Source organism: Coccinella septempunctata, chromosome 6, assembly GCF_907165205.1.
Source record: "Coccinella septempunctata chromosome 6, icCocSept1.1, whole genome shotgun sequence".
Taxonomy (NCBI): Eukaryota; Metazoa; Arthropoda; class Insecta; order Coleoptera; family Coccinellidae; genus Coccinella; species Coccinella septempunctata.
The window spans coordinates 33,741,906-33,762,736 of record NC_058194.1 but is presented as its reverse complement, the minus strand read 5'-3'; the positions used below and the strand labels follow the sequence as shown (position 1 = coordinate 33,762,736).

Here is a 20,831-nt window from a genome sequence, read left to right as displayed (position 1 = left end):
GTTAAACTAAGTTTAAACTGTTTTTTTCAATTTTCTTGAACTGTGAATATATATAGTCAGAAAAATTAGCTCACCCTGTACATTTTAAAAGGCAAGTGCCCTCGACATTCTGTAAATGGAACCAGTCCAAAAACAGCTAGACAGAAGGTGATGAAAAATTCATGACAATAAAAATAGGCCATTGTTCACTTGTGTATAATTTCATTTTCAACATCATCCTTTTGATTGAGAAAGGATTTATATTTTGTCAGACATTATGCAGATAGTAATTTCACCATTTGTAATGCCTGTTCAGACAATTTCAGTTCGAAACGAAATGGAGAGATATTTCGACGCCATAAGTTATTTCGTGAGTAGTTTTAATATAACGTTAGTGTTTTTATTTGTATGTATTTATAAATCTTCATCATACTCCTGCATATAGTGATGAAATCTTCGGAAGCAAAATCGATATGGTGATGTTTTTGTTAACACTTTTCAAAATCAAATCCATACTGTTATAAACAAATGTAAAATTGCATTGAAAAATTCAAGTACGTAGTTAATTTTGCCTAAACATCGTTTATATCCAAATGCATTCGCTGAAACATTTGGTAAAATAATATTCTTATTATAGAAATTTAATAGCTGTTGGTGAATTTGGGTTAAATTCCAAGTGTGAAATTAATTAAAGACTTTTATTCTTTATTTAATTTAATAAAATTCGTGTTTTAAAACAAATAATCCACCATATGGAGAAATAAGCAATCACAGCATCCTCAGAATATTTTTCAATTCTGGCCTACAGAAAGGATTTTCGCTCCAACAATTCACGAAGATTTTTGTTATGACATCGTTCCGATGTTCATATACCGGGCGAACATTATACTTGACAACCTGGAAAAAATTATCTTGAGTAAATCGACTCGTTTGAAACTTATGGGAATAAGAATTTTCGATTTCACTTCTGTATCATGCCGAATAATATTTTACACGTATTGATTCATTTCGATTCGATTCTGATCAATGATTTTAAAGCTAGTGGAACCTTTTCGATTCTTTGGACATTCAACAAGACAACAAGAAATTCAAAAATTTTTATTTTCCCTGAAATCTGTCCAATTGTGAATAAATCTAAAAAAATATGACTACTCACGTTGTAAACTAAACATTTTGAACTACTCCAATTTTCGTAGGGATTTTTCTTGTATTCCAACTGCCAAATGGTTATGCCCAGCGAGTATAAATCACATTTTTCTGTAGGTTCATGCCCTCGAAGTAGTTCTGGAGCAGCGTAAGCCACAGTTCCCTAAAAAACAGTTTTCTTCTGGGCTTCTTGAAAAAAAATTCATAATTTTTAATATCGACTTGCTTGAGTATCTCTTTTTTCCTTAAAAGTTGCTCAAATCCTCGATCTTTGTGAATTTATCGGTGTTTAATTCAAAATTTTACCTGATAGATGTAATTCTTCGTGTTTTCTACCTTACAGGAGTTGCCAAAGTCGCATATTTTACACTGATCATTCGGTAATACCAGGATGTTCTTGGGTTTGAGATCCAAATGTAATATTCCATTCAAGTGGCAAAACTGTAGTCCCAGACAGATCTGTTGGATGAATTTCTTCTTTATTTCCTCGCTTATATCAGAGCTATAACTATCTATAACGGATTGGAGATTTTTGGATCCTTCCAGATACTCCATTATCACAATAGCGTATTCTGCTTTAGGTTTCATGATTATGTCCAATACCTGGACAATATTTTCGTGTCGTAGTCCTTTGGCGTGAACATCAGATGGACATTTTTCGTTGCCTTTGGTTATCTTCACAGCAACCAGGGAATCTGCAAGAAAAGAACCCTCAAAGATTAATTCAGAATTAATCAGCATAAGCACTAGATAATAGTATTGTTCAATGTTTGTCCTTGTTTTCAGATTACGAAATATGACGTTTTGAAATTGAACAGAATCCTAGGATTATTGGTTTTCGTCATACCCACTTATTTAGCAGTGACTATAGCCATGATCCTTACTGGTCTGACTGGTATCATTACAACTTTAGTTTTTGCCGCAGGAAAAATTGCTTCTGGACATTTGAAATTGAAATCTTCGAATGAACTTGAATTCTCAAAAGAAAAATATTCAACGAAATATGAACATGATGAGTGTAATATTTGTAAAGTATGTACGAATAATAATAACGTTTTGAATGTCACGAAAAAATGAAGCCTTTCCTGTCCATTCCTTGGCAGGCTTGACAAAATTGTCTTTTCATATCCCGTTGTATTAAAAACCATCTGTCATTTTTAGTATTGTATCTATTTATTCTGTATTTTATCATAACTTTAGTCTGATGTATCATTATGCAATAAAGTTTATGCGTGTGTTTTTCATATTCTTATTTTACCGTTTTATAAACTTACTCCTATAAGAACCCTTCACAACAGTACCGAAAGAACCTTTTCCCAATATATCCATCACTGTTTTTCTGCCCGTCAGGCCATTTTTCATCAAATCTGATTTGGTTGGAGTATCGATGAGTATACTCTTTTTACAGTTGTTTTTCGAGTTATCTGGCACGAACAATAAATTGGAGCTTCTTGTACTGAGAGCATTTAAATTTTGGCCGTTTTGTGATGGTGAAAAATTCAAACATTTTCGCGAAACGGGTGATCTAAAAGAGAAATACAAAATACAGAAAAATAAAGATTGTTACATGAAGTAAACAACTAGTATTAACATTCACCTGATGCGTTTTTCAGGAGTACTTAAGAATTTTGGTGAAGGGACTTCTAAAAAAGCGGGGTTTCTGGGTGATAAAGTATTTTTCACCAATGATACCGCTACTGATTTGATCGATTTTGGTGTAGCCATTTGGAAAATTTATCAAAAACGCTTCTGACTACATAGTATGTACATAAATCTCTTTATTTATCTTCAAGAACTGTTCATATCGACGAAAAATGTGTTTCTCATATTGTGATATGAATAAAAAATGCTTTTCGATCTGATGTAGCCATGTGTGAAAAGGAAAAAGAATTCCACTCGATGACAAATGTCAAAAACAGTTTAACCTCACTTTTCGAACTATAATTTGGAATTTTTTAATTTATAAATATGATATTTTCTATATCTACCAAAGCGTTTCAATGTATAAACAGGATATCAAATAATGGTAAGATTTCAAACAATTTGAACAGTTTCCCAAATTAACATTCACATATTCAGTGAAATATAGCACTACAACTGGTCTCCCGAAACAAAAATGGGATATAGTGGCAGCAGTATGCCTCGAAAGAAAACCAGTGATAGCCCCCGAACCTAACGAAATAGAAAAAGAATACCAAGAATACCTGGCCGATTTAGAATTCAGAAATAGCTTGAGAAACGATATCGAGCTACGAAACGAAGCAGAGATGTAAGATCTGTTTTGAATATTTGAAGTATTCCTCAATACTATAGTTTTGTAGGAAACAAGAAGAGGCGCTGAAGGCTGGTGGTGGCGATATAGACAGTGAAATAACTCTCAAACAAACTGTCCAAGATTTTATTGATGCTTCCTTAGAAGAAGCTTCCAAATTTAAATTTGCCAGTAGAACAACAGGTATTCTGAAAAAAGTCATTTTGCTTCTTTTATACAGGCGTTGAATCTTTTCAGTTGATGACACTAAGAACAACGTTAAATCCCTAAATAGAAAATTGGATAAGCATTTAGTGTTATTAGTTGATCAACAAATAGGTGGTAGAAATTTCACTATTCTTCCTCAAGGTAAATGGAAAGAAGGTGAAACGTTAAGACAGGTATACTACTATAGTGCATACTGTTTAGTCAACTTGGAACATGATCCTTTCGATTTTAGACTGCTGAAAGAATTCTAAAAGAAAGTGTCGGGGACAAGGTAAAGACGCAAATTTACAGTAATGCACCAGCAGGGTTCTATAAATACAGATATCCCAAAGAAATAAGAGATACTGGAATAGAAGGAGCTAAGGTAAAATTATCCATTATAAGTTTTTATCATTAAGCTTAGATTCCTAACCTCAAAAATTGAAACGAATTCAAGTTAGGTTAGGACGGTTACGTTCTCTAGGTTGGGACGGTGAAAAATCAATTTTCTACATGGAAATATCATTTTAAGATTCAAATATGACAAATAAACTATTAATGAACATAATATGTCAAATATTTGCAAATCAGACTTTTTTGAGGTTAATGTAGAAAAAATTAGGAAAAAAAAAGGAAGAAGTATTGTCTGTTTTAGATCTTCATATATTTTGCTCGCCATCTAAAAGGACAAATTGAAAATAAAAATTTGAATCACAAATGGTTGGACAGAAATGAATTGTCCAAAACATTGCCTGCAGGATACAGTAAAAGTGTTAGAGAAATGTTGATAGACGAATAGTATAGAAGGGACGATTGTTCTGTGATGAAGAAATAGAGCCAATTTTCTATTCAAGCATTTTTTATTTCACTTTACAACACCTTATATAAATTTTTATGCCTTTCAACAATAACAATTTTTCCATAGCCTATCAAAGTTAAAATAAAACTCACTGACAAATAATTTCAACAACATATTTGATATTCTTTATATGCAATATTAATAATGTTTGAAAATATTATATGAAAAAAATTTTTGATTGCCATTTCTCAAAGCACAAGTTACCCTTCAGTGTTACCAACTCTCAAAGTTCTATCGGTGGAATTCACAGCCTACCAGTCATGATTGACAACGTTCAGAAAAGTGCAGATGAAACAATCATGCATTTTTTCCGAAACTCCACTTGATATGAAGACGTTACAGATTGCGTACAGATTAAAAAAGACTTACAGTAGAGAAAAAGAGCGATGATGCATTTTTTCACGACGAATTCACAGAATTTTTTTAAAATTTCCTAACATTCTAACTTTGAATAATTTTTTCATAAAAGTCAGCAGTCCCCTACGGAAGATTGATTTTTTTATGAAGGTAAAATTAGTACAGATATCACAAGAAATTCAGGCCACAGCTAATTCGACACAAATGATCAACACATAGCTTATGTGCAATGATATGAAAACAAAAGGTGCATCGAGATTCTAACTCTAATGGACTAGTTTTATAAGATATCACAAAAATCACACTTTCATTGAGTATAAACCTTACGTATTATGATTGTTGAAAATGCCAAAACTACTGGGTTATAAAATTCTAATTCAGAACTGGAGACAAGAAGAGCTTCTGATTCAGAATTGATTTTGGCGAAAAAAATTACAGAAGTTTGGTTAGATTACGGTAGAACAACTGCAAACTCCCTTAAATGAACATAAAACTGCGCTTCTTGTGTCGAGCCCATGTAACAATGCCACAAAAAGTATACAACACATCTCCATTTTTTTTTAAATGTACATCAGTCAAAACGAATTTCTACAATGAAGCGCCGAAATTGTTAGTTTTTTCCTATAATTTGAGCTTATTCATCGAGAAATCCTAGGAAGCTGTCTATTTGGAAGATTCATTATATTTAGGCTTTGTTTTATTCGAACCAGCATTGAATATTTGGAAGTAGATGAAAAAGTTTGCTTCTCTACCCTCGAAACGTTTATATCTTTAACTGCATTTGATTTTGATTTGAATGAAATACTATGTGAATTTGATAGCTTGAAGTGAATAATGTATGATGTTTGAATGAATGCCGATGGTTAGGTCAAGAGATACAAATATTTGATCAGGTTCATTACAGCATCATAAGAATATGTAACAGACGTTCAGAGCAATTCCTCTTCAATTAAGGTATGGAATTCATTATTAATTCCCTATTGAGATCGCTGTTTAAAAGGTAAATGTTCTGTGCTTGAAAGTAGCAAAGAGGAAGATTCTCTTGGAAAGTAGCGTCTAGCCCATAGATTATTTTTTATTTCCATAGGTCTATGGTCTAACCAAAGACAAAGTATCAACCTATGCGTATGGTCCGTATATACACATTTGGTAACCGCAAGTTACCAGAGCGGTTACTCTGGTGACTGATATTGAACCAAATTGTCAGGAATTCGACATATACGGACCGCCCACTTACTAACCAGAAGTAACCAAAGTGTATATACGGACCACAGCCTATATTAGTGTTCTGTGGTTGATTCCATAGACATATCTATAGGTCTATGGTTGATGCTCACAGAACACTGATAATGGTACTCTTTGGTCTAGCACAGAACACTAGCAAGTAGCCAAAGAGGCTACAAGCAGTACGTTTAGGCACAGAACATACGCCAATTTCACGAATAATTTTTTTCAACGCTCGTTGTGAATAAAAGATTCGGGGTAATATTGAGCAACATGTTTGGTTACTTTCCGAAAACTTCAAGTTCAGTGACAACAATTCTTTAAATTCATTTGTTTCTTGATTAAGACGAAAATCTATGAATTTCGAGATGGATTCGTTGATATTTTTCGACGAATCTCATTCTAAAACTGGAAGTGTAGAGTATAACAACCGAAAATCGTCTAAAAACAATAAAGTTCCATCGTTTAGCCATTGTTCAAAGACAACAGTGATTTCGCGGCTCTGGACGGCACATCATTTCAATTCGCCCCATCTCAAGATACTTCCGACGTGTCGCTGGTGGTAGAACGGGACCCCGTACTGTCGCTCGTCATCTTGAATCTGGAGCGTAACAGTCTGCTTCCGGTTATGTTGGGAAATTCCATGCAGGGCGGGAATACGTTCTGCAAGTAATGCCCGGATATGTTGCCGGGAGGGTGGTAATGGGCAACCACGACAACTTTACCGGTCCTGGACCTCGCCTTTCCGATGCCGAACCTCCTGGAACCGGCCCAAACCAGCTGCGTGAAGTGGCCTGAGAAAAAGTCGGGAGAATCAGAATATGGTGGATGCGCTGGAAGGTGGATGCACTAACAGTTCAGGATGGCGGATGCGCTCGGGGTTTGGAATGGCGGATGCGAATCAGCCACATTTAGAATCTGTAAAAACTTACCGGAATTTACATTTGTGTGTAACACGTCTGGTTCTTTCCCATAGTCGTACTGTTTCACTGCGCGATACCAATAATTCGCTACTTCTTGGCCTGAAAAATATTTCCAAATCATTTCCTAGAACTGCGGTCGAGATACAAACTAAGTAAACTTGTCCAAATGAGCATAGCATAGCATGTAAAATTTTCTATTGAAACGTTGTGTGGATTTTTGTTCTTCAATAAAACACTGACCTGAAATGTCCGTACTGTCCACACCGTTCGATAGCTTGCAAAATAGGTTTTGCCCTATATCCTTGTCGTTCCTGTAGTAAAATCGATTCGTATGAGCCAAATGATTTGCCCAAGTTTGCGCCAGATGGCATAGCTGGGAAATCAAGAGAAGCAAAATTAACAACACTGGTAGAAACTAAATAATTTCATAAGAGAGTATGTGGCAAGGGATTGTGGAGATGGACGGGGTTTAATTATTATTAAAATTCCCTGATTTTCAACTTACCTGAGCTGACATTGTTAGGGTGGGAGAATTATGCCTTTGCCTGTAAACGTTATGCCAACAGAGGCATTCGCTTATGAAATCACTGTCTTGCCAAGCTGTTCTCAGATCTGATATGTCTAACACCATGCTCATAGGTCTGTTATGAAGAATCTGGTAGAAATGAATGAAATTTAATTCAAAATTAGTTTATTCTTGATATAATCATTGAAATGATTATAAAACATTACATAAGGCATTAAACAAACCTTCGAACACTAAAGGTAAAAAAGCTTTAGGTCTTTTCAATACGACAGTGAAATAAAAACAGAAATATTAGTATAACTTAGAGTAAGTTTCTTTTAAAGAGGAAATGATTGTACTATAGGTTTCTAAATTATGGATTTTCATCGGGAGATTTAATTGTTTCATTTCCTTCACGGTCAGCCCCACTATTCATTATGCACAACGGATTTGAAAAGCGCCAATTTCATTGCACGCCATTGTGCAATTAACTTTTCCGTTTGTAGATACGAAGTAAGCACCGACAGAGTGATATCAAGTTCGTGGCATGAAATTCAATGAACTGGTTTATTATTTTGAACACCGCCTTTATCGGTATCACGTGAATATGCTACATCATCCCCACGTTGGAGAAAATTTGGGTTTTGCCGCCTCATCCCTCATCCACATAGCCATTGTATAAGAACCATAGACAATCGTAATACAATGACATAGCCATTATTAACCTAATGATGAAAGACATCCTGTTGGATACGTTTTTTCCATTACTAGGATAATTATAGATGGAAAGATCCCTTTTTCCTTTCAATCCCAAACACGCGCTGCTCGGCGTGGCTGACTGAAGCCCCTTTTCATTTGGCTAAAAAGTACAAATTGGAGAGGGAGAGGTGCCCTTGACCTTTCCGACGCGAGTTTATTATGCCATAAATAAGGTGTAGGTAACGATTTGTGTTTCGAGTTGGAGCAATTTTCCACCAAGATAAATATCTAACTGTCTACGGGAGAGATTTGTTGGGGGTCCGAGGGTGGAAGAAAACGTGCTTGGGGGTTGCTTTATCTTGCGACGCGCGGTGAATTTTGCCGAGATATCATTTTGGGGCGAGCGAGGCGTAATTCGTCGAGCCATTTGCATATAACAGCCTAAGAATATTCATTGTTCATTCGCTTTGTTTGGAATGGGGTTGACCAGTATCGCCTACACTCAACCAGCGAAGTTATGTAAGGGAAAATGCTGTTAAAAATTCGTCAAGACCGAACGGTTGCGGGATTATTTGTCTATGGTTGCATTTGTCGATGGCATACACAGAACACTAATGACCAAAGGTCATAGAGTTAGCCATAGACATAGTGTGTTTAGTCTATGGATGACCAAAGGTCATAGAGCCATAGACAAAGTGTGATTAGTCTATGGAGTTAGCCTAACATAACTCTATAATCAAAGATTATGGAGTGACTCTACATCTTTCTTACTCACTTTTTGTAGGAGATTAGGCCTGTTGTCCACGTCGGTCGGCGAAAGGTTGTTGTTCGAGAATGGGGGTACCGGCGGCTCCGGCCTGTTGGCCTCCAGAATCTTGACGGCCCTGAATTTCCTCCGCAGGTTCTGCAGAGCCTCCGCCTCCTCCCTCTTCCTGCTGGGCTGGTAGTTTGGCGTGGTGGGTAAGATGGCGAAGGTAGGTTCATAGTTGTTGTGCTGGTTCAGAAGGCGTTGACTGAAGGTACCTGTCCTGTTGGGTTTGAACGGCGTCACTTGTATAGTTGGGGGACAGATGGAAGCTTGCGAAGAGATCCTTGGTATTTCCATTTCTTAGGATCACATTATGAAGAAGGGGTTGGAAGGAGTTCCTGATTATCTTGGGCATATGTTCGATTGTTGACGGATTGTCATTTTTATCTAGAAATGAAGGCGGTTTCAGACAGCGCTTCAATTCACTCTCGGATTGGGAATTCTTTCATTTGTTGTCTATGTATACGTTCATGATTTGGGTTCCGTTTTGTCATCAAACGTAGGCAAACGCATCAGTTGTCAGCGATGTAAACAAAATAAATGGGTGGCCTAGTAAACTATACAGAAAAAATCCATAAAAGTCTCGCGGAGCGCCTAGGGCATTTGCATATAAAATTGTATATTTCTATCAAGAAAATTGTTAGGGGGAGGCTTTCAATCGATTTCCACCTTTCTTATATGACACCCAGAAGGTTCTTTATGCTAAAAGCTGAGGAATCGATATCGTATTATTGTATTTATTCTCAGTGAAGAACTTCACGAAAGGTGATAGAAGAATCTATCCTCGCGATACTAAGTAAAACAGCATCACCTTCTCGAGAAAAAAAAATCTGCAAAAAAAGTTCGCAGGACATTCCATTCAGATTTAATTCCTCATTAAAATTTTAAACAGTCATTTTTTAAGAGAATAATGGAGGATTAAATATTTATTATAGCATTTCATTGCACCTGACTGATACAGGTAACTATGTTTTTGAGATAGAAGTGTCCAATTTTCATCTGTTTTCAGGAAATCAATATTATTTTTTCAACATAATGTACTGTTAATTTTATTAGTTGTACACATGAATAGATATAATGAAAAATCTCATGATTTTTCTGGAATTCTGAATGACGCATTGTTCAATAGACATTTTACAATTTTTTGATTATTTTTCTGTATTGTTTTCTATGATTGAGAATACGAAACGTGAAATGAAGATTTTTGCTGCATCAGAGAGAAATAAACAACCATGTAAATACTCATATCGAGAGTTCTCCACGAGGAGTTTCCTCGACTTACAGATATTTTTGAAGAGTGGACGATCAGCAGTACTTTCCTCAAGATTCAGCTAGATATTCATATTCAATATCTCATAATTTCTTCGGTTTACTCAAAACCACCGATTTCATTCAGTACTGATGAAATTTTGTGTTCACTTTTCACAAACAACGACGCACTTGTTCTACGGACCGAATTTCTGTCGGGTTTTTCGAGAGAAAGTTCGTGGAAGAGAAAAGTTTAGCGATGTTTTCCGTTGGTCAGAGAGTAAGAATGTTGAGGGATGTTTTTAGTCGTGAAGGGGTCATGTCTGAAACCATGAGGTACACGAGGCACTCTGCCATTTCGGCAATGGTCCATCCTCCAGGACGCCGCTGTGCATGCGCCCCTACATCGATATTTTCGCACTTTTCGCGAGATACGCAACGTGACGAGAAAGATAACTGCTATTTTCGGGGAAAAATTGATGGGAAATCGACTCTCGCATCTGCAAGAGATATGGCGTAATATTGTATCGAAAAGTTAGCCCTATAGGGTGTTTCATGAGGGTGAAAAATGCGTCTTCGAATGGCAAACCTTGAAAACTCCGTTTTTTTTTTTCATTCGGACCCTTTTCTGCAGAGTTGCATTGAAAATTGTGTCCCAAATGAATGGTACTCAAGATAACATTTACCAATTTAAGAAGCAACATATCGCCGCAGAAATAAAAACCCTTCTTTTCATGTGATACCGTCATAGAGTATTCAAATTCGATGTTTGTGGTCTCCCGAATAAAAATTTATATCAGGAAACTTCAAATTAGTGTTCTGTGACTTCAACCATAAATTAATTAGCAAGTTCTGTGACTTCAACCATAAATAAATTAGCAAATTCTGTGACTTCAATCACAAATTAATTAGAAATTTCTGTGACTTCAACCATAAATTAGCAATTTCTGTGACTTCAGCCATAAAAGACTTTTTATATATCTATGGTCATACACTCTATGACTTTCAAAAAGTGTCAAGCCAAGCCGACAATTACATTTAAAAATGTCCTGAGCGATTATCAGTTAAGTGAAAATTGTTGCTCGAACAACCTGTATAAAAGTGAAATTCACAGATTAATTGATCATCATCAATTATTCATTATCACAGGAATTTGATTTAGAGGTGGGAAGGATACGTTTAAAAAAATTCATAACAAAATACAAACTTTATACCTGCATTTTATTAAAATACAAGATAAAAATTATAATAACCTACGATCTTGGTCTTTCTTTCTTCTCCCTATATAAAGCTAAAAGTGAAACGTTGGCAACCTTCACTACCTGTAAATAAAAGAAAAAGAATTAATAAACAAGTGGAGGAAAAAAGCTTTAAATTCGCCATTTCAGCATGACAGAAAAGAACTTACCTTGAATCTAACTCCGGGGATATCTCCTACGGCATGACCTTTCCTACCAAATCCAGCTACTAAGACTTCGTCATTTTCTTCAATGTGATTTAAACAACCATCCCTAGGTACGAAAGCTGTGATTTTTTTACCGTTCTTGATAAGTTGTACCCTCACGCATTTACGGATGGCAGAGTTAGGTTGCTTAGCTTCTACACCACTGGAATTTCAAAGTGAAATGAAGAATTTTTCATTATTTCATAGGAATTCTTTTAAAATTACTCATAACAAACTCACCAACCTCAAACGATGAAAGGAATTTCCACATCACATGGAATGTTCCTGTGATTGGATACAGAAAAAACCATTCACAGTTAACATTCTATGAGAAGTAAAAATTCAATTGAAAGTTATGTGTAGGGACCATATCAGAGCGTGAATCCCATTAAATGGGTTTCCCAATGGTTCAGGCCCCACTTTACTTTAGCACTGTTAAATAAATAACACAAACAATAAACATTTATAATTTGTGGTCTCACAGTGCACACTAGTTGGCAGATAATTCACAATACACATAACCTTAAATTTGGATTTCACTTACACTTTTTCTAAAACTATTCCTTTGGCGTGGGATGCTCCTCCAAAAGGGTTAGCCTTCCATCTGGTTCCCAAATGGGCTTTTTTGTAGTCTTTGTCAGCCCATCGCTGTTCACGACGATGGTTGACATGCTTCCTAGCGGTTTTTAAACCACGGGGTTTACCTAGAATGCGAAACGAAAAATCTATCAGCAAATATCCACATCATGAGAAAAATTCAACATAAATGAGCATGGTTACTCAAAAAACTGTAACTTTAATTTGAAGATTACCAAGATATCGATGGAAAATTTGCTACATCCACACCCCCATAATACTTTAGCTTGGATTTGACAAATTTTAGGGAAGCAAGATCAAGTCATTTTGAATGAGATTTGTTACGATTAACGTTAGGGAAAATTGATCAAGTTTCATTAATGCTTAAAAATTCTCATTCATCGATAACTTTTTAGAGAAACTAACTTACCCATCCTAAATTTGCGATTCACAAAACAGAAAGAACTGAAAGAGGTTTTTGAAGCATGAGCAGAACAGTCTTCCAAATATTGACTTTTCAGCATAGAATTCGCGTAAATTAATTCTTCTTCTTCAAGTGGAAATGGCCTTAAACAATATCGTTATAAATATTTTTTTGGCTTTCAAGATAATGAATGAGAACAATTCATATTTTTTTCAAAAACTGAATATAAATTCAAGAAAATTCACCATTTCGCTCCTCACAATTTTCAGGAATCCTGTGCATACTACCATTCATACTACCATTGATTTTTCGACAAAGAAGATCAATATTTAAGAGAAGGAGGAAGTAGGAAGGGTCAATTTTTTTTCTAAATAATTATATTTTTTATGTTATTATCCCCTGCACCAAACGCAGATAGCTTGTTCGAAAAATATAAATTGTTACTATTTCTGTGGTGTTAGAATTTGTTTTGTTTAATTTACAGGTTGACAGATACATAAATATTTATATTTTTAAATTATTGGCATTTATAGTGCCAGCTTCCTTATAATTTTTTCTTTCAATCTTTGAAGAGTTTGATGAATTATGTAAAATGGATTACAATTCTGAAGATTCATATGACAATATTCCTTTGGAACCCATGATTTTGATAAATGATGGTGAACAGGTAAGTGCTGTTTGCATGTTTCAAATTTATTTGTTTATTTATTCCAATTTGTATTACAGGAAAATGATGATGGAGTTACAGAAACAGATGAAAAAAGTAACTCTGCATTAACTGAGTCTAATGGTCCTGATATTTCAATCATTCCAATAAAAAGAAAGAAGCCCCTTTTTAAGATAAAATTATTTGACAGAAAACCAGGAATAAAAAGGAAAAATTCATACTCTGATGATGAAATATCATTTAATGAACAAAGCTCTGTGAGAAGGAGATCAAGGGATGTTAGAATTGTGTCCAAAGAGGAAGCTGCAGAGCATGCTTCAGAGCCTTATCAAAAACGAAAATCTTTACCATTGGAGAAATGTCCTATATGCAAAAAATTCTTCAGAAGAATGGCTACTCACCTTTTGAAACACGAATATGTAGATCCTAATGCGGAAGACAATGGCTTGGTTTGCAATTTTTGCAACAAAGCTTTCAACACACAAAGTAATCTTCTAATACATCTTCGAACTCACACGGGTTTGAGACCATATGTCTGTGAAATATGCAGCAAAGGATTTTCTCAGTCATGCAATTTAGTCAATCATATGAGGATACACAGTGGGGAAAGGCCATACAAATGTCCACATTGCGATAAGGCTTTCACACAGTCTGGTAACTTGAACAACCATATAAGACTGCATACAAATGAAAAACCTTTCAAGTGTCATTTTTGCGACAAGGCGTTCGTACAATCAGGTAATTTGAATTCTCACATAAAAAATAATCACAGATTTGGGGCTCGGGTTGTTGTCCCTGATACAGAGCCAAGTTTATCGGAATCGATTTTGAACCACACTATTTGAAATAGTTTTTATTGAAGATTTATATGAAATTGATTGTTTTCTCAAATAACCAAATGAGTGTAGAGGAAATTGCAATGCATATTTTTAATAATTCACTATGTTTTCAAAGTAAGAGTCGCAAAGACTACAGATCTAAATAAAATGAGGAATCGTTATTGTAGATTTTAAAATTCAATTTGAAATGAAAAATTTAAGAGAATCATCATATTTTAATATGACAGAACTGCAAATACTACTTGAAATATTGTGCCATTTTGATTAATAATTTCTGAAAAGTGAACAGCCCGAAAAGTATATATTTTTTTGTTGGTTTGAATTAGTCTTCCAGCTCAAACTTAATATATATCTTTGCAATACAACTTGTTCATTTTCTATTATCAATCAATGACTGCATCTCATATCAAGCAAGTATTTATTTTCTTCCTTTTTAATTAAAAAGACTGCTTTTTTCGCTTTCTGCCTTCTTTTAGACAGGTAAGTTATGTGACATCTACTGATCTTGTATTATTTATTTAGGATCTCGTGATATCTAATAAACTCATGTATTGAATGAGACTTGGATCTGAATGATATCCGTTTTATTTTAGTTGCTTAAGAAAAAAGATGTCTCACAATGAGAAAATCATTATATTGAATATTTTTTTTATGAATAGTATCTGATGTATAATTTTTTCATAAAAATAAAGATTGTAAGCGGAATATTATTTATTGTAATCAGTAGTTTTGTACAATATGTATTTGATATCGAAAAATCAATAAAAATTTATTTATACGAAACATTCTATATCTATACTTATTTAATGTGGGCAACTTCCATTCATACTGAGTAGGATATCACCCAACATCTGATTTCATAATTAATATTACAACTTCTATTAATGATTTTATTATATCAATATATTTATTCAAACTAGAAGTTAGAGAAAAGTACACCAAGTCCAAAAAACGAATATTTCCTCTTTGGTTCAATCTATGCCCGAAAACATAGATTTTGAGACTGGTTACATAATCTTGATTAAGCCCATAACCCCAAAAGAAGAAGAAAAAACTTATTTTAGTGTTCTATGGTTTCAATTTCAAGTCTGTGCGCGTTTATGTTGTTCTATGATCTGTCATTTATAAAATAAAGGTTATCTAATTTCTGTTTTGCCTAAAAAGATTTTGTATTCTAGAATAAAACAAAATGAACATTCCTTTGTTTCCAACTCTTAAACCGAGATTAATAGATTCTTTGTGGTTCCAACCCGACACACCTTGTAATGAAGAGGAAGAAGTGAATAGGCTCGAAAAGGAACATAGGGCTTGGGTAAGAAATTCTGTTATTAATATTATCATGGATCATTAAAAATAAACTATTTCTATTCAGATTACTAACAGCATACGATTAGTAGAAATGGTTCCAATAGGAAACGTTTCAATGGAGGTAAGTATCAATATGTATTTACTTCTGCGTTGTCTACTGTCTGAGTAATTTTAAGGCTAATGAAGAAGACGAAGAAGAAGATGATGAAGATGATAATGACGATGAGGAGGAGTCTGAGAGTCATGATGAGGATGAAGATGATGAAATTGAATTAGAACCAATTCAAGACCTTAATTCCACCCCTCATATCAATGGTGGAGGACTTGGACATGCTGTGAGATGAAAGTATGAATGTCTCGATGAATGTGCAAGACACTTCTCTTATTATATTATGTGAATCTTATGCTCGATTTGGTAGAACTAAATTCATTCATTTTTAATATACTTTTGTTATTTTTTTTATAGTACTATTCGTAATGAATTTTGTAAATAAACTTTGGTTTGATATTCTACAGAATATTCTAATTTCAATAAAGAAACCCTAATGGTTGTGAATACTTAGCTGGTTGTGGGGCAATTAACTCCTGAAGAATTTATCTCAAATTCGATTTATTTGCGCAAATTGAGCAATGTATAGAAATTTGGGACAGTAGGCAGCAAAGATAAGATACTACACCTAATAATAAGTAATATCTTTGGTAGACAGCCACTCCTCTTGAAAAACTGCATCTTATAATGAAATTAATTCTAAATAAGAAAATCACTAATCATTCAGTGGTTGAGGATGACAGCTATGTCAAGAGATTCAAACAAATTTTATTATGTTCGAATAAGTTGATTTAGTTCGTAGTTAATTCAAGTGCATAAAGTCTCCTAGTGTTTCGCGATTTTGTTCCATTAATAAACTGCTGATTGATTCAAGCGGATACATTGAAGAAATCCACTTATTGACCTTCTGAATTAACTGTCAAATGATCTAACCTCTAATGATTTTAAAAGTGAGAGGTGAACCAATTTTCGGATTCTTCAATAAGAGGACTTTCGATTGATCCATTCTTAAGATTATAGACAAGCTCCACTTTAATTAATATATCGTTTCTCGACTGTTGTTCCAGTTTCTCTTTAGTGTCTAGGAAGTTTACGTGGAAATAACTGGTAAGTTTTGCAATTGTTTTCCTTCAGAGTTCGAAAATACTGGACATATTGTTTCTCATTTGATCTTGTTTCATTTTTATGCATTATCTTCAGATATTTGGATCATTCATTAAGTTATCTTTTCATACATCTATGACCTAGATTCCAGATGCCTTCAATTGGTTTCACTCGAAAAATTATGAATTATATAATATAAATTCTCTGGGTTATCTATACTCCCTGCATAAATATACTTCAAATGTCCTGGAATATAACATTCTTTATCGAAATGAATTTTATATATTTACGGAGAAAAGCGAGATTCTCAGTGGATATGGATATTTTCATTTTGTTATGTGGAAACTTTCACTATAATCCTATCAATTGAAAACTTTCTTTCGAAATACATAACATTTCTCAATCTTAATTTGTTCAAGTATTAACTGACGAACTTAATCCAAGAATATCTAAATTCATTCTGCCTGATAATTTCAATGAGTTTCTATCTATTTTATTGAATTTATTTATGTTAATCCTCTCAGTAATTTTCGCAATCAGTTCCGTCTGTAATGTTCAAGTATGATTGTTTGAAATATGAGTTAGTAAGTATATGATAAATGGCAGTAATTACACATGAGTTATTGAAAGAACAATGGCTGATTGATAGCCAGACGATAAAATATAAAAAACTCGTTGACTCATCAGAGGCTGATTCTATTGAATGTATCAATTTCTAGGATTATCTGGAAAGAGCGATTATTGAAACTTTGCAGTCTAATCATATCAGCAGGCTTTTGGTGTTGCTAACTCTTGCACGGTTTTATTTGGTATTGTTGCATTAATTTTCATTTCACAAGCAATTTTTCATTTCAAGATCCCTTAATAGCAATTAACTATTTTGTTTTCAATAGACCTCCAGCAAAACACTTAGCTATTGGTGAGGAAGCAAAATGTGCAGAGAAATTTTTAGTCTATGGTATAAACACACTACAGAGTTTTACAGGAACGGACGAGATACTCTATGTTTATATCTGTGGTTGCACCATAGATATAACGAGGATTTTGTTCTGTGGATTGAGCACATAGAATTGACTATGAGAGGAAAAGTGTGAACGTTCACATGATTTTCCCAAATTTATTGTATGTCTCTAATGTCCCCCGTCACACTCATAGATCATCATCGTAGCCTATTTTCCTAAGAATAAAAGACAAGCTAATTTTATATTCAAAGCTATTCACAGTTTCCATAGAAAAATTTGCACAATTTTTTGGAGTTCGCCATAGATATGTAGATTCTATATCTATGCGCTATACTCATCATGAGATTCTTATATCTATGCGCTATACTCATCAAAGCACTCTTATTTTCACCTAGACGAACTTGTGGGAGTTGATTCATTGTTCTGCGACCTTCGAACCTATTCGTTATAAGAAACCCAAAACAAATTCGATACCCCAACCGGAGATATTATGCTCCTTGTGTTTCCAGTATCTTGTTATTGTTTGTCCAACGATATCACTTCTCAGACCGCAGTCGTGTTTGCCAATCACTAGAACAGTCGATAATTTAATCTGTCCAAGATACCTTTCATTATGCAGCCTTGCCTATTTTTTTCCAGTATTTGGTGACTGTTCGACTGGTGCACAGATCGTAGGTCGCTGTCGCGGATGCTCTTGCTCCCGAAATTCCTTCTCGTGAGTAGGATCTCGATGATATCGGATACATTCTTTGTGTTTTTAAGATACTTTTTTCATATAAATTTCAGTGATTCTTGACCACTTCCAAAGGTTCTATAGTTTCTATGGAGGTGCATAGAAATTATTAGGCGGGATCACTTTGCTCTTCATTCTGAACGTTCATCATAGAGGACAGATCCTGATTTTTATTAATTCTATGCACTTTCGAAATCTCAGCCGCATAGAAGTTATGTATGTGTACATTTTAGTCACAGAAACCTTAATTTTTTATTCTATGTTAGGAAGGAATGATTTAAAATAAATCACAGAATGTTTCGTTTAACGCACAATCAGGAAGTTTTGGAATTAGATTTAATTGCTGACTTCAAAAAAAATTAAAAACCATTCGGAGCGATGTTGTAACTTACTTTCGGTATATTGAATGGTGCTGGAATCCGGTTTCAAGGTCGATAATATTGAATAAGCATATTATCTATTTACACCAACCAGTAATTCGTTGGTTGGAATTGATGGCATTTTCAGAAATTTTCCTGAATTATACCTACTGCTATCAGAGTGGGGTCAAAATTTCCAGTGAGGTAATCCGAATACGCAAGAGTTTCACGCCAAATAGAGACGTGATGAAATATATTCTAAGATATCTTGAGAAAGTTCGCCTATTCTCCATAGAAAATTTTCTTGTTGAAATCATCCCATTTTTCTTGTAGAAATGGAACATCATGGCCACGATATGCACCATACCATGCACTCGCATAATCATTCTGCCATGCCCAAGATAGGCACCGACGCCAAAGGTATGGATATGGGTGGAATGGACCATATGGATATGGGAATGAAAATGTTTGTATGTAATGAGACAGAGTGATTTTTTTCGAATAAATTAATGCTCGGACCTGTCCAATTTTTTTCAGTTTCATTTCGGAACGGTAGAAACGGTACTGTTCGAGCAATGGAAATTCTCCACAGTCGGTGGCTTGGTCGGATCGATGATCGGTATCCTCATAATGGCAGCATTATACGAAGGACTCAAATATTATAGGTAAAATATTTATTTGCTACAAAGGTGAGCGAATATCAGCGAGATAAAATTTGGAATTTCTTCGTTCTTCTCACACTCGAGCCGTTTCCATGTTTCAATATATCCAATGGGTTTCTTACAGGGAATATCTGTTTTGGAAAACGTACAATGCGTTACAGTACAGGGCAGTTTCAATACCGGAGAAAGGAGTCGTGAACGAAGAAAATCAGATAGTGCAGTAAGTTTGTCATATGAAATCATTTTTTTTTTCCATATCACACCAATTCATCGAAGCAATCACTTTTATTCATGAAATCTCAAATTAAGGTTGTGAATTTTTTTTCATGTTGGTAAAATGTCAAACGTCGAATATTGTCCAATCAGAGGTTCACTAGCTATCTAGTAGTGCCAACATAATAGTGAAATGTATTTGAAATGATCAAATTGAGGGATTTTTGGTAGAAGTGGTTGCAATTATTAAACCCAACACTTATGATAACGTTCAGTTTGATGTATTTCTAACAATTTCTATTTATTCGAGAAGTGTGGTGGGGGAAGTCATCCATAAGCAGCCGTAAGTTCATTTCAATCATATTTGCACCATTCATTGTCTGCATGCCGCACCCCTTAGGAATAACCTCCCAATTTCAAACCTTGAGAATGTTAGGTTAGATTAATTCGACTAAAAGCAGGTATAACAGGGTAATTTTTTTTTTGTGAGTTTTTTGTGAGTCGCTAGTAGATTATTTGTTATTGTATTCGAGTAACGTTGTTTTTTATCAGATTGATTTTAGTTTGTCGGTGGGTTTGGAACGATTACAGAGAAATTGTTTTTCCTCGATTTGGTTTTAACTTTGCGTAATTACAGGCCCACGATGTGGAGTAAAATGCATTCCTTTCAAACATTCCTCCACATGATCCAGATGGTGCTTTCCTACTTCTTGATGTTGATATTCATGACGTACAACATTTGGCTGTGCATAGCCGTAGTCATAGGAGCCGGCATAGGATATTTCCTGTTCGGTTGGAAAAAATCGGTGATAGTTGATGTGACTGAACACTGTCACTGATGATTGTATAGACGGAACCGTTGCCTTTCTACAGAGAAATAAATAACCGAAAAAAAAATGCCTTTGTGTAAATCTCGTTGGGAGAGAAAGATTTTAACCACTCGTTGAAACTTCATGGTGCTGCTGGTTACGGCTGAATTATTTTTATAAGACGGTGGTCTTCCGCAGCCATTCGCTCAAGTTCCTCAATGTATTATATTTTTATTTGTTGATTCCGAAATTTTTCTGTAGGTAGGCAGGTTAAGTGAAATGTTATATTATTGAATTTGTAGCGATAAGATCGTTTAGTATTATCAGATTTAAGATGAAATTTTACACTTTTTAAGTATGTATAAATTTATTTTCTCATTGGGGAAGATACGTATTTTATCTTTTTTATTATTGGTTTTCAGTTGAAATAAAAACAAAAAATATAAATGTTTTTTTTACCTTGAAATGACGAGGAA

The 20,831-nt window shown here is 34.6% G+C and overlaps 8 protein-coding genes across 14 annotated transcripts; 5 read left to right on the top strand and 3 right to left on the bottom strand.

Annotated features, from left to right (window-relative positions):
* The first annotated feature begins 98 nt into the window (after positions 1–98).
* On the top strand, positions 99–2,377 carry LOC123315493. The gene is made up of 2 exons (XM_044901204.1): positions 99–349; positions 1,912–2,377. Exons 1-2 carry the CDS (start codon positions 257–259, stop codon positions 2,200–2,202), a joined length of 384 nt encoding a protein of 127 aa, XP_044757139.1. The 5' UTR covers positions 99–256; the 3' UTR covers positions 2,203–2,377.
* On the bottom strand, positions 671–2,943 carry LOC123315490 (serine/threonine-protein kinase mos). Of its 2 annotated transcripts, none has more exons than XM_044901200.1 (5): positions 2,723–2,942; positions 2,400–2,650; positions 1,432–1,820; positions 1,136–1,288; positions 671–876 (listed from the first exon to the last, which is right to left on the bottom strand). In XM_044901200.1, the coding sequence occupies exons 1-5, from the start codon at positions 2,848–2,850 to the stop codon at positions 748–750; spliced, it is 1,050 nt and encodes a 349-aa protein (XP_044757135.1). In that variant the 5' UTR covers positions 2,851–2,942; the 3' UTR covers positions 671–747. The 2 variants fall into 2 exon arrangements, 1 of the variants encoding a protein (XP_044757135.1); XR_006537961.1 differs by having other exon boundaries at positions 1,136–1,314; positions 2,723–2,943.
* Positions 2,944–2,990: 47 nt separating this feature from the next.
* On the top strand, positions 2,991–4,436 carry LOC123315492 (39S ribosomal protein L46, mitochondrial). The gene is made up of 6 exons (XM_044901202.1): positions 2,991–3,151; positions 3,205–3,394; positions 3,447–3,580; positions 3,635–3,777; positions 3,837–3,968; positions 4,239–4,436. Exons 1-6 carry the CDS (start codon positions 3,094–3,096, stop codon positions 4,380–4,382), a joined length of 801 nt encoding a protein of 266 aa, XP_044757137.1. The 5' UTR covers positions 2,991–3,093; the 3' UTR covers positions 4,383–4,436.
* Positions 4,437–6,114: 1,678 nt separating this feature from the next.
* Positions 6,115–10,570, bottom strand: LOC123315491 (probable pathogenesis-related protein CaO19.6200). Its single transcript, XM_044901201.1, has 6 exons — positions 10,241–10,570; positions 8,926–9,345; positions 7,452–7,601; positions 7,187–7,319; positions 6,956–7,045; positions 6,115–6,817 (listed from the first exon to the last, which is right to left on the bottom strand). The coding sequence occupies exons 2-6, from the start codon at positions 9,253–9,255 to the stop codon at positions 6,558–6,560; spliced, it is 963 nt and encodes a 320-aa protein (XP_044757136.1). The 5' UTR covers positions 9,256–9,345; positions 10,241–10,570; the 3' UTR covers positions 6,115–6,557.
* An 828-nt stretch (positions 10,571–11,398) lies between these two features.
* Positions 11,399–12,773, bottom strand: LOC123315051 (40S ribosomal protein S23). Its single transcript, XM_044900599.1, has 4 exons — positions 12,657–12,773; positions 12,195–12,354; positions 11,615–11,813; positions 11,399–11,528 (listed from the first exon to the last, which is right to left on the bottom strand). The coding sequence occupies exons 1-4, from the start codon at positions 12,748–12,750 to the stop codon at positions 11,460–11,462; spliced, it is 522 nt and encodes a 173-aa protein (XP_044756534.1). The 5' UTR covers positions 12,751–12,773; the 3' UTR covers positions 11,399–11,459.
* Positions 12,774–13,058: 285 nt separating this feature from the next.
* LOC123314820 (zinc finger protein 271-like) lies at positions 13,059–14,939 on the top strand. Its single transcript, XM_044900188.1, has 2 exons — positions 13,059–13,317; positions 13,377–14,939. Exons 1-2 carry the CDS (start codon positions 13,243–13,245, stop codon positions 14,160–14,162), a joined length of 861 nt encoding a protein of 286 aa, XP_044756123.1. The 5' UTR covers positions 13,059–13,242; the 3' UTR covers positions 14,163–14,939.
* A 320-nt stretch (positions 14,940–15,259) lies between these two features.
* LOC123314823 (anaphase-promoting complex subunit 15B-like) lies at positions 15,260–15,977 on the top strand. Its single transcript, XM_044900195.1, has 3 exons — positions 15,260–15,468; positions 15,529–15,585; positions 15,641–15,977. The coding sequence occupies exons 1-3, from the start codon at positions 15,346–15,348 to the stop codon at positions 15,806–15,808; spliced, it is 348 nt and encodes a 115-aa protein (XP_044756130.1). The 5' UTR covers positions 15,260–15,345; the 3' UTR covers positions 15,809–15,977.
* Positions 15,978–16,243: 266 nt separating this feature from the next.
* Positions 16,244–20,502, top strand: LOC123314821 (high affinity copper uptake protein 1-like). Of its 6 annotated transcripts, none has more exons than XM_044900189.1 (6): positions 16,244–16,620; positions 19,005–19,141; positions 19,209–19,336; positions 19,458–19,553; positions 19,857–19,889; positions 20,184–20,502. In XM_044900189.1, exons 2-6 carry the CDS (start codon positions 19,007–19,009, stop codon positions 20,383–20,385), a joined length of 594 nt encoding a protein of 197 aa, XP_044756124.1. In that variant the 5' UTR covers positions 16,244–16,620; positions 19,005–19,006; the 3' UTR covers positions 20,386–20,502. The 6 variants fall into 6 exon arrangements, with proteins under 6 accessions (XP_044756124.1, XP_044756128.1, XP_044756129.1 ...); XM_044900193.1 differs by having other exon boundaries at positions 16,245–16,620; positions 19,860–19,889; XM_044900190.1 differs by lacking the exon at positions 16,244–16,620 and adding an exon at positions 18,103–18,294.
* Positions 20,503–20,831: the final 329 nt, after the last annotated feature.

Bases quoted from the DNA above. Each gene is read 5' to 3' on its own strand.
- LOC123315493 (XM_044901204.1), top strand. From the start codon at position 257: ATGCAGATAGTAATTTCACCATTTGTAATGCCTGTTCAGACAATTTCA. The intron at 350-1,911 runs GTGAGTAGTTTT...CCTTGTTTTCAG, and splicing joins TCGACGCCATAAGTTATTTC to ATTACGAAATATGACGTTTT.
- LOC123315490 (XM_044901200.1), bottom strand. From the start codon at position 2,850: ATGGCTACACCAAAATCGATCAAATCAGTAGCGGTATCATTGGTGAAA. The intron at 2,651-2,722 runs GTGAATGTTAAT...TTTCTCTTTTAG, and splicing joins ACTCCTGAAAAACGCATCAG to ATCACCCGTTTCGCGAAAAT. The intron at 1,289-1,431 runs GTAAAATTTTGA...ACTGTTTTTTAG, and splicing joins CGAAGAATTACATCTATCAG to GGAACTGTGGCTTACGCTGC.
- LOC123315492 (XM_044901202.1), top strand. From the start codon at position 3,094: ATGATATTTTCTATATCTACCAAAGCGTTTCAATGTATAAACAGGATA. The intron at 3,581-3,634 runs GTATTCTGAAAA...GAATCTTTTCAG, and splicing joins ATTTGCCAGTAGAACAACAG to TTGATGACACTAAGAACAAC. The intron at 3,969-4,238 runs GTAAAATTATCC...TGTCTGTTTTAG, and splicing joins CTGGAATAGAAGGAGCTAAG to ATCTTCATATATTTTGCTCG.
- LOC123315491 (XM_044901201.1), bottom strand. From the start codon at position 9,255: ATGGAAATACCAAGGATCTCTTCGCAAGCTTCCATCTGTCCCCCAACT. The intron at 7,602-8,925 runs GTGAGTAAGAAA...CATTTCTACCAG, and splicing joins GGCCTAATCTCCTACAAAAA to ATTCTTCATAACAGACCTAT. The intron at 6,818-6,955 runs GTAAGTTTTTAC...ACTTTTTCTCAG, and splicing joins ACACACAAATGTAAATTCCG to GCCACTTCACGCAGCTGGTT.
- LOC123315051 (XM_044900599.1), bottom strand. From the start codon at position 12,750: ATGCTGAAAAGTCAATATTTGGAAGACTGTTCTGCTCATGCTTCAAAA. The intron at 12,355-12,656 runs GTAAGTTAGTTT...TTCGCATTCTAG, and splicing joins GAATCGCAAATTTAGGATGG to GTAAACCCCGTGGTTTAAAA. The intron at 11,814-12,194 runs GTAAGTGAAATC...TTGAAATTCCAG, and splicing joins GGAATAGTTTTAGAAAAAGT to TGGTGTAGAAGCTAAGCAAC.
- LOC123314820 (XM_044900188.1), top strand. From the start codon at position 13,243: ATGGATTACAATTCTGAAGATTCATATGACAATATTCCTTTGGAACCC. The intron at 13,318-13,376 runs GTAAGTGCTGTT...TTTGTATTACAG, and splicing joins TGATAAATGATGGTGAACAG to GAAAATGATGATGGAGTTAC.
- LOC123314823 (XM_044900195.1), top strand. From the start codon at position 15,346: ATGAACATTCCTTTGTTTCCAACTCTTAAACCGAGATTAATAGATTCT. The intron at 15,469-15,528 runs GTAAGAAATTCT...ATTTCTATTCAG, and splicing joins AAAAGGAACATAGGGCTTGG to ATTACTAACAGCATACGATT. The intron at 15,586-15,640 runs GTAAGTATCAAT...AGTAATTTTAAG, and splicing joins TAGGAAACGTTTCAATGGAG to GCTAATGAAGAAGACGAAGA.
- LOC123314821 (XM_044900189.1), top strand. From the start codon at position 19,007: ATGGAACATCATGGCCACGATATGCACCATACCATGCACTCGCATAAT. The intron at 19,142-19,208 runs GTATGTAATGAG...AATTTTTTTCAG, and splicing joins ATATGGGAATGAAAATGTTT to TTTCATTTCGGAACGGTAGA. The intron at 19,890-20,183 runs GTAAGTTCATTT...GCGTAATTACAG, and splicing joins GAAGTCATCCATAAGCAGCC to GCCCACGATGTGGAGTAAAA.